The 10,764-nt window shown below is 30.4% G+C and overlaps 4 protein-coding genes and 1 long non-coding RNA gene across 33 annotated transcripts in view; 4 read left to right on the forward strand and 1 right to left on the reverse strand.

Moving 5' to 3' along the window:
• The window catches only part of LOC122629485 (Down syndrome cell adhesion molecule-like protein Dscam2), a 156,138-nt gene extending 155,482 nt beyond the window's left edge, over positions 1–656 (forward strand). For all 29 annotated transcript variants that reach the window (XM_043812942.1, XM_043812947.1, XM_043812946.1 and 26 more), the window contains one exon: positions 386–656. In XM_043812942.1, coding sequence (XP_043668877.1) covers positions 386–437 — 52 coding nt within the window. In that variant the 3' untranslated portion in view covers positions 438–656. The remainder of the gene's footprint in view (positions 1–385) is intronic.
• Positions 657–3,553: 2,897 nt separating this feature from the next.
• On the reverse strand, positions 3,554–4,366 carry LOC122629495. The gene is made up of 2 exons (XR_006327278.1): positions 4,109–4,366; positions 3,554–3,751 (listed from the first exon to the last, which is right to left on the reverse strand). It is a non-coding gene; the product is annotated as an uncharacterized LOC122629495 (long non-coding RNA).
• A 572-nt stretch (positions 4,367–4,938) lies between these two features.
• LOC122629493 (tax1-binding protein 3 homolog) lies at positions 4,939–8,175 on the forward strand. The gene is made up of 3 exons (XM_043812983.1): positions 4,939–5,315; positions 5,557–5,685; positions 5,762–8,175. The coding sequence occupies exons 1-3, from the start codon at positions 5,259–5,261 to the stop codon at positions 5,948–5,950; spliced, it is 375 nt and encodes a 124-aa protein (XP_043668918.1). The 5' UTR covers positions 4,939–5,258; the 3' UTR covers positions 5,951–8,175.
• A 282-nt stretch (positions 8,176–8,457) lies between these two features.
• Positions 8,458–9,731, forward strand: LOC122629494 (protein transport protein Sec61 subunit beta). Its single transcript, XM_043812984.1, has 3 exons — positions 8,458–8,724; positions 8,818–9,014; positions 9,215–9,731. Exons 1-3 carry the CDS (start codon positions 8,722–8,724, stop codon positions 9,300–9,302), a joined length of 288 nt encoding a protein of 95 aa, XP_043668919.1. The 5' UTR covers positions 8,458–8,721; the 3' UTR covers positions 9,303–9,731.
• A 325-nt stretch (positions 9,732–10,056) lies between these two features.
• LOC122629492 overlaps positions 10,057–10,764 on the forward strand; it is a 7,194-nt gene continuing 6,486 nt past the window's right edge. Inside the window, exon 1 of the mRNA XM_043812982.1 lies at positions 10,057–10,548. The gene's annotated coding sequence lies outside the window, so the exon portion shown is untranslated. The remainder of the gene's footprint in view (positions 10,549–10,764) is intronic.

A 10,764-nucleotide genomic window follows, 5' to 3' on the forward strand; every position in this document is an offset into this window, starting at 1 on the left:
AGCCAAAAATGAAAGTTCGCCAAGAAATAACAATTCCATGTTTCTCTTTACGATCTTTCAATAGTATTTGACACTTGATCGATCGATCGATCGTCTATCGATCGGAAAGATCAAAAAGAATAAAAAGGAAAAAATTATTACATTTCTCAAGTCATCGCAAGTGCAAAACTATTTCAAAGATCGATCTCTCTGATTTGTTTACATCCGATTTTATGCAATAAATCCTTACTGATCCTGGCTTTTATTTATAAAATCTCCTAATTAAACCCAAGATGATACATATTTATATACGAGGCTGATTGTGCACGCAATATTATTTGTGCGTTAATGATAACAAAAGTTAATAATAAAATAGATCCTTGAAATAATTATTTCTACGGTGCAGGTATCAACAAAGGAAGGAACAAGAGAGACAGGAGTTCACCATACACGTATGATCAAGATTCGTTGGTACGAGCAAGAATCTTCGTGGGACGATGTGATGAATCATCATCGTTGAAACTTCATCCTTCTTTAGGAAAAAAAATAATTCGTCGGCCGGGTGTCTCTCCGATTCCCCCTCGGATGATAGTGAAATATAGTATAGTTTCGATGTAAAAGATGACACTTTTTAATTATCGTTCGTAAAATTCGAGAGAGTGAGAGAAAAAAAGAAAGAAAGAAAGAGAGGAAGAAAGAAAGAGAGAGAGAGAGAAAAAGAGAGAGAGTATGAAGACGTGCGGATCAAGTGCAATTCGACCATTTATATTTGCAACGTGAGAACAAAAGAGAAAAAGAAAGAAAGAAAGAGAAAGAGAGAGAAATAAAGATAAAGATAAAGAAAGAATATGATAAAAAAAAACGACCTTAGTATCATTACTGCCGTCATATTGATACATTTTTTAATCTATACACACATACACACACACACATATATATACCTTACGTAAATTCGAAATGAGTTAAAAATGCGCTAATTTTAAATACACGAGTACACTTAAGCAATGCGATCTGGAAAGTATAAAGCTGACTTCGAAAACGAATAGACTGTCTTTTGTTCGCAATTTACATTTGCTACTAACGATTTAAAAAAGAAAAGAAGATAATAATAAAAGAAGAAAAAAAGAGAAAAAGGAAAAAACGGTGCGAAAAAAAGTAAAAAGGGGATAAACGTAAGTAATATATCGTCTTATACTTTATCGCCGATAATATATATTACATGTATCACGCGTTGTCGAGATCGATTTTCATTTTCTCGAATCTATCCGCACGAGAATAATTCTTCCAAATATACACGCGAGTGTGTGGGAGGGTGTGTATGTATGTATGTATGTATGTATGTATGTATGTGTACACCGACGATATATTTATCATCTTCATGACGATGATCGATCGATCGAACGCGTCCTGTCGATGTTAGGATATGGCCAGGCCATCTCTTTATTGTACAATTATAAATTATATAATTATAATAATAATTATAATAATAATAATAATAATATTAATAATAATATTAATAATAATAATAATAGTAATATTAATATTAATATATAATAATAATAATAATGTATCGATATATTCGTATGTCTGAATTCTGTATAGTTTTATCGCGTCTCTTCATTTTTACTGCCACAAAACGACGAATATAAAAGATGTATCGATTATTTAATAACACAATACTCGTCGTGGCGTTGAAACGAAGCTAACTCGAAAACGTCGAAAGATAATGTATTAATGATAATAATATAATTATCGAGTTAAGGTAAAGCTAAAGTGTAAATAAAGAAAGAAAGAGAAAAAAAAATAAAATAAATAAGAAAAATCTTCGAACACGATGGACACGTGCAAAAGAGAGAAAAAGAGAGAGACAAATGAAGTAAAGAAAAAGAAAGAAAGACGATAATGCACTTGTGAATTTCTCTTAATGCGACTTTCACTTTACGATTTGAATTTTCGTTCTTAGCGTTCTTCACGATGAATGACTCTCTCATTGAAAAAAGAAAATGTGAATGCTAACCGACTATGTTAATTTCCGATTGAACTTTCTTATAAAAAGAAAAGAAAGAAACAAAAAAAAAAAGAAAAGAAAGAAGAAAAAGAAGAAACAAAACGATCACGATCATGTCAAAGGTAATTTGTAGGCGTATCGATAGTATTTCTATCGTTGTATGTATGTACAATACAAAACGAACTGGATTGCTTCTACGAGTGTGAACTGTCAAGCGTATAGATATAAACAGTGTCTTGAAAAAAGAAAAAAGGAATTAAAAAGAAAAAAGAGAAAGAAAGAAAGAAAGAAAGAAAGAAAGAAAATTAATAACTCATAAAACGAATATGTGAAAGTTTGTTAAACTAAAAAATGTCATTGAATTTGCAGCGATCGACATGAACGACTTCGAAAGCATTGCACAATATTATGGCCAATTAATTATACATATTTAATATACATATATATATATATATATATACACATATACATATTATAAATATTCGGTCCTCCGGTTTATCGCTCCGACAAAGTGAGACTGAGGCGAACTAATTACGCTTATTAGTTCATTTCTGCCAAGGGATCCTTCAAATTTGCTCGTCTGTGAGCAATTCGCATTCTATAATAACGGAGGCATGCTCTGTATTATTTATGATGTGTATCCTTTGCGAAAAAGACAAAAAAAGATAACATGAAAAGGAAAAAGAGAAAGAGAGAGAAAGAGAGAGAGAGAGAGAGAGAGAGAGAGAGAGAGAGAGAGACAAAAGACTCGCAAATAAATACAAAATACAAACTGCCAAAAATAAAAAAAATAAAAAAATAAAAGATCAATCGACAAGACAGGGTGAACGATACTTATCGAATTAAAAAATACATCCTCGTAAATGTCGATATTATACAAACGTTATGTTCGAACGTGCAAATTATATCTGTATGTATATGAAAATTACAGTTCCTTCGTTTTTTCAATATTTTTCATCTATAAATATCTAAGTATATATGTAAACGTACTATCAACTATAGATACTCCTACGTTTATTTTATTTCTTTATTTATCTATTTATTTACTTAGTTGTATTATATCTTTTCTTTTTTAATGGCAAATAAGTCTGATAATATACTCTCGATATACTATACTTTGAGATAGTTTTATCGACCAATTTATATATTATATAGATATACACACGGTATACAGCGAATAATATTCGGTATATCGGAAAATAAGACGATTTCCCTGTTCGCTCTTCATCCTCGTCCAAGATCGCCAAAAAGAAATATTAAACTTCGATATACTTCGTAGTATGAAAGTTTTTTTATATTTTTTTCTAATATCGACTTCCCTAAACATAAAACTCTCATATCGTAGCGTGTTACAGAGTATGCCTCTTACGTGTTTTAAAGCGCCATGTATGATAAATAGAAGTTAAGAAAACATCGATTAAAATAAAAAATAAAATTAAAAAAAAAAAAAAATAATAAAAAGAAAAAAAGAAATTAAGCTAAGTTTTATCGAGGGGAACGGCGAGAGGAACCACAGACATCTCTGCAGATGGTGCTCAATTATAATAAATGATTAATTATAAGATATTATAACGAAAGAATGTTATTATTATTTTCTAGAAGGTACTTTGTAGATACGATTCCATATTGACGATTTCGATTTCGTACGAATTCCTTCGAATTTTCATATTTATCTTGTACAATATGCGTAGCGATATAATGTTCTTCTACTCCTTTTTCTGTTTTCTTCCGTTCCTTGTTTTTCCTTCTTTCTCTAAAACGAAACTGTAAACTTCACGTTTAATAAATCCTATATGGGTATATATGCCTGTATGCGTATTACGATTGCGTTTAACGTGAAAACAAAAAAAAAATATATAAAAACAAAAAAAAAGATCTGTGACATAGCGTAGCTATGACGGACGAATAAACTAGTTATACAAGAAATACTTCCTCGAAATTCTTCTTTTTTTTAACCAATCTCTTATTAGATCTATTATGGAACGATTAAGATTGTCGTAAAAAAGAAGAAGAAAGGAAAAATTATATCTTACATCTTTTAATGAAATATCGATGATAACTCGTAAAACGATCGAAGAAAACGTGGTTTTAATTAACTTATATATGCGTATATGTACTTACGTACGAATGTTGTATAGTACGCACAAAGAGACGATGCTTACCCCTCCGAGGATGAACTGTAACTAAAGGTAAGACTCCAAGTAAATCGATAATAGATCGCTTTGTTAAGGTTAGAAACGTTGTTAATGTTTGTTTATACTTTGTGCCACTATTATCGATCGCTCGGAAACGTAAACAATCACGAATATATATGATCTTAAATAAGTTTAGAATTAAATTATTTCATTATTAATATAAATTTATAATAAAGATATATATATATTATACTATCTATATATATATATATATATATATATATATATATAAATGTATATGAAATAATATAACAGAACAGATTTTCGAGAGTATGTTTTTTGAAATTAATCGCAGAGATACATAATTAATGTTTTAAAGAACATTCAAACGTTTCGTTTAACAAAATTTCTTATAATTCGTCCAAGGCGCGTGATTATTATTATTTATGCTATCGGAGAAAGTTATTAACGTTAAAATTAATTTACAAAAGAGCAACAAAGATCCTAACGACGTGCGACTAAGTGCAACTTAAAATGGCGCCGAGTGATCGACTACGCGGATAAAATTGGCGCTCAAACGATATATCGCAACGCCATCTGCTATAATATTTCATATTATAAAAAAGTATTGGAAAGAATTTCTCGAAATAATATGCAAATTGTATTTTTTACAAATTCTTAAAAAGAGTTTTCTAAATTCCTCTTGATACGTATTAATAATTTATCTGAAGAAATTTTTTGTGTTAATTATTGACTAACAAAACGTTGAATGTTCTTTATGGTGTCATCTAGCGAAAGAAGCGATTACTAAACGACAATACTGAATGCAATATTGTGCATCGATATTCTTAACTACGCTATAAGACCGTATGTCGACTAACATAGTTCAATTAATATCTTAAGCTTACTCAGGGAATGCATCGTATGCATAATTAGATAAACAAACGAATGAAAACTAATAAATAAAGAAGTATTGTCGATATTTAAGCAATAAAAATTCGAAAATATCTAAATTCTATTCTCGTTTGCATCTCGTTGATTGCTTTGACGTGTTTAGGGCGTGTGTGATTCGTGTCATCGCGAAATTTAGACGAATTTTTTTAACGGAACCAAGTGTAAAAACAAAATTTATCATTATGTGCGCAAAAATGGCTTTTCAACATCAAGCGGGCACTGCGATGGAATGCCTGAGTGTGAGTTTTATCAAAGTTATAATTTTGTTTATTTAAAGTATACCTTGATTGTTTAATTAATAATATAAAAATTTGCATTACATATACTAATACTCGGCTTCTAGATTAATCTTCATTATTTACATCTTATCTACTGAGGTATTATATATAATACAAAGAGAAAATACAGAAAAGTATTTTAACGTTATCTTTACATGTATGGTTGGAAAAAAATATAAAGGATACATTTGTTTTTCTACAGATACCAATAACTTTGCATAAAGAAACTGAAGTTAATGAAAATGGAGAAGAAGTTATGAAATGTGGATTTAAAATTGGGGGAGGAATAGATCAAGATTTTCGAAAGAGTCCACAAGGCTATACGGATAATGTATTATAATATTTTTTTGAATAATAATTACAAAGATAATAGTTATCTAAATTCTATAATAATGTTACTATTTCAGGGTATATATGTAACTGAAGTTCATGAAGGGTCACCAGCAGCTAAAAGCGGTCTTAGAATGCATGACAAAATTCTACAGTGCAATGGATACGATTTCACGATGGTTACTCATAAAAAAGCTGTTTCTTATATAAAGAAACATCCAGTATTAAATTTATTGGTAGCCCGCAAAGGCGTAACCAGTACTTAAGTTGGACCAAACAAAAAATAAAAGATAATATTTATTTCATATTTCATTTTGATAAAACTGATTCATTTGAGCATCGTGTCAGATAAATGTCAGATAATGAGCAACAGCATAAGACTCATCAAGGTCAGTGTTTTCAAGATAATGTATTAATTGAATCCATATCTATGTGATAAGAAAAAATTTTTGATGATCAAATTCAACAATTTTTAACAATACGGAAATTGTTTTATAATATCAAATATTATCATATAACGTTTATGAGCTGTACTAAAATCAATGAATGACACGGTGCAATGTGATGTTTTCCGTTTTCTAAAGACTTTATTTTTGGTAACAATAATTTAGTTATATTGTATAATCATGAATACTTTAATGATTAATAAGTCTCAGTATCAGGCATAAAATTAATTAAATTTGACTGCACTGTGGATATAACATCGAGCCATTAGATCAATGCGATTATATAAACATCCTGTTATAATTTATTGTTGTTGATAAAAAGTATGAATTATATGTACACCATCTGATGTGCACCATTAATGTTATTAACAGTATGAATTTGATACGTTAAAAAAACGTTAAAATTATACTATGAGTATAATGAAACAAAGAAAAATTTACGAAGAATTTTAAAGAATTTTCATAATCTAAAAAGGTGCCAAATTTTCAACATATTAAAAATTTCTTATTATTATAATTAAGTAATATACAACAAAAGTTATTATATCAAGAAATATTAATCTTATTCTACTTAATTTTATAAGTAAGACAATTATAAACGCGTATTTTTAGCATTGTCTTATACAATAATCCACGATTAAAAATATGCCTGAAACGGAACAAACGAAGGCCAAAGCGTTTCAATAGAATACAAACTTAATGCATTTTTTAAACAATTTTGAAATTTCTACAGAAAAATTATAGTATCCCTATTATACTATAAGAAACGATTTTAAAGATCGTTTACAAGAAATATGATGGAAATATCTAAAATACAATTTTATTATGACTTACAATTTTACAAGAATGTGATTAAGTAATATATGAGATTTATTAGACAAGAAATATTAGGGTGCACGTAATAGCGGAATTTCTAAGCATTTCATAAATTAAGATAATTATGTTTTTTTGTAGTATAACTACATTAACACAAGAATGCTTCACAAAAAATCAATAATTTATTTTTATTCCCAATTAAAATTTTAAAGCTTTTAATACTTTTATACGAGCGTAAAAATAATGTTTTTTTTTTTTACTTTACTATTGACTTCAGATACATTACATATTATAAGTGAAAAAAAAAAAAAAAAAAAAAACAGAACAAAAGTTCCTGCACCAACGCGTGACTTCCTTTTCTATTTCCAATTATAATAGTAAAGGCACTGTAAATGCGCTGCTTCTCATTACATCATAAATATAAACTTTAAGCCATAACTGTGAAGACTAGTCTATGAACATCAGAACTATAAAAGTTCAGTCACAAACGTAAAATACATTAATTATTGTATATGATACAATGTATGTGGGAAAAACTATGTAATAGAAAGCCCATAATGCTAAAAATTAGGTCCACTATTTTGGTGACAAAGTAAAATTGATTTGTAACAAAATATCAAGATTAGTTCACATACAATGTTATAAGAAGTGTTACTCTTTTAGTGTTGGCATAGATACACAAAGACCTTTTTTTAGACCTTGAAGAAAGCAATTCTGTGTTGTAGATACTATCATATATATATATATTGCTTACAATGAGTTTTCTATATCTATATATATAGTAATTAATACTATTATCATTCATACCTATTTATTTTTAAATATCAAATTACTATACTTTCAGTACGAACATATGCTGATATTCGTATATATATTTTTTATACATCACGATATAAAAGTAGAAATACTTTTCCAAAGAACCAAAATATTTGACCTGAAGTTTATGCTGGGGCAATACGACGATTTAAAAAGCCAGCTTTTAATAAACATTGTTTTTCAAAATGGTTGGCACAGTTAGTATATTTGCGAGTATGTATCATAACTCCTCATATACACGATTAAGGTACAAATACCGTGTTCTGCATAACGAATTTATAAACTTTTACATTATGATTCAATCTATTATACAACATTTCGTATTGATTTATATATTTTTTATTTTGTCACACGAATTGTAGATGAATACCGTGATGTTATTAAAAAAAATACCAAAGAAATTGTTAAAAATATTTTCGTCGTTCGATACTTTCCTCCCCCGTCATCCTCGTTCGAATATTAATTTTTTTGTTTATTCGTAAATTACGAATTTTAATGACTCTATTAATGGACGAAAGAATTGAAAAGAACTTTGAATTTCCCGCTAATTTGAGATAACCTTAACAGAACGAATTCTCAATTATCAGCGTCCTCAAGCGTCGAATTTAAAACGCTTTCATGAAAACCCGCACTAAAATAACGCAGCCAACGAAGAAGACGAATATAGTTGATTCCGATGACGTGTCAAAGACGCACCACGTGTATCGTATACATATGACACGTCGTTGATCGGTGTACTTCAGACGGAAGCGAGTGTTCAAAACGTAGTCTTAAGTGATCCAAACGCAGTCCTTTAGCGAGCTGCAAAACTTATACTTCTTTTGTTACGTATCCGTCCTATTAGGCTTTTATGTGTGTTAAAATATTTGACGAAAAGGAATTCGAGTTTTGCTAAACACGAAATAATATTGTGATAAATCCCTTTTCGGTGAAGAGAGCTTTAATTATCATAAATAACAATGGTGAGTGGTGCAATTCGAACAGAGAATTTCTTTCATATATTTATCGATTTAAAACGAAAGGATTTTAACAGATAAATTTTTGTTTATTTCAAGCCTGCCGCACCTAGTGCCACATCGGTTGGATCCGCGGGTCGTTCACCTAGCAAAGCTATAGCACCTAGAGCAGGTGGCAGTGGTACTGTCAGACAACGCAAAACTGCCACTGCTACTTCATCTAGAAATAGAAACACCGGTACAAGTTCTGGTGGTATGTGGAGATTTTACACGGATGATTCGCCTGGTATCAAAGTGTAAGTTACTTTCGTGTTACTCTTGTTCTACTTTACAGATTGGTTATAACATACCAGTATATTTTTCAAAGGAATAAATATACAGTATATTTCTCTTCTTTATGATTATTGCTCGGCCGTATGTTTGCAATAAAAATCTTTTATTGATAATTACTAAAGGTTGTAAAACGAATAATATATATGTTTGTTTGTTTGTTTAGCGGTCCAGTACCAGTACTGGTCATGTCTCTTTTGTTCATCGCATCTGTGTTCATGCTTCACATTTGGGGAAAATACACCAGATCTTAAGGAAAGCGATCGTGTTAAATCACATTACGTCATAAATGAGACTTATGAAACGGGAAAAGTTTAAAGTACACGTGTAAGATTAGCAAGAACTGTTAGACTTAATTTTTGCATACAGAGATATTTAATGCTTTTGTCTCAACTACGCGAGGTGTCATTTTTGATCTGGTGTACATCTTGTTCGTCGAATGCATTCTCCAAGAGTGTTTATTACGCAATTTTTACATCTCTTATAAGTAAATCAATGATTCCATTTTGAAACATTAAACATGAGATAATAAGTTAAGTTCAATGTTCAAAGGAACGTTAATATAACATTAAGTTCCTTTTTAACTCTTGTTGCAATTTATACTTAGGATATTTAATTCTTACTTGGAAACATTAATTAAATGTACAATCTATATTATCGGAATAAACATAATTTATTCTTAACTTATGTCGTACTATAATTTCGATGGAGACACTCTCAAGAATTTCGTCCCTTCTATTCCAAAAAAAAAAAAAAAAAAAAAAAAAAAAAAGAATGTCCAAACTGTTTTGATCGTGTGATTCCCTAATACTAACGTATCCGATAAAATCTCCTTTTATATATGTTCTCTATGAATTAAAAAGCGAACAAAAAAAATCAATCGTACCTTCTCACTGAAAGAAACAAAGAAAGAAAGAAAGAAAGAAAGATGTACCTCGTCTTAAGATTTCTACTATAATCTTTGAGACTCTCATTGTTCGTTCCATTTTGGTGCACTCGTGCGCATCCTATCGATTCGTTGGTCCAATAAGCGCAGATTACTGTGCGACGATTGCGCAAAAGAGAGAGAACGAGAGAGAAGAGTAAAGAAGATAGAAAATAGGGATGGCATAGGAGAAACGTAGGGCTCGGTCGCGCACGCTCTTGTCGACTAAAACGAGTAGAAAAGAGAGAAAGAGAGGGAAAGAACGATGATGAAGGAAGGAAGGGAAGGACGCAGGTAAAGAGAGAGAGAGAGAGGACAGAAAGAGTGGGTGGAAAAAAAGGAAGAAAATGATGTAAGAAAAGAGGAGTGAGAAAGAGAGAGACAGACAGAATATTGTGTAGCCCGCCGTCAATGTGCTCTCAGTTCGAAAATGTAACACGTGATCGTGGTACACCTCTCGTTTTAGACTACTCGACATTGAATTTTCGCCGACGTTAGTCGTTCCTGCTTCTTTCTCCAACGCGGGTGTTGCGTCCAAAGGGAAATCCGTTGCGATGAGGCACACCTCGCGCGAGGTAAAATCCATCGTCACGCTAAGTTCCTTCGTCGTTAATTCATCATTCATCTCAATCATCGTTTTCGACGTTCCTCCGCCGTTTTCTCTTTTCTTTCTTTTCTTTCTTTTTCTTTCATGGCTTTTCTTATCTTTCGTTCTTTACTGTCGCAATAGAATTTTTGTTTACGATACTTTTTGTTACGATATTACTTTCGAGAGAACGATTTTTTTTTTT

The sequence above is a fragment of the Vespula pensylvanica genome, chromosome 5 (assembly GCF_014466175.1).
Source record: "Vespula pensylvanica isolate Volc-1 chromosome 5, ASM1446617v1, whole genome shotgun sequence".
Lineage (NCBI taxonomy): Eukaryota > Metazoa > Arthropoda > Insecta > Hymenoptera > Vespidae > Vespula > Vespula pensylvanica.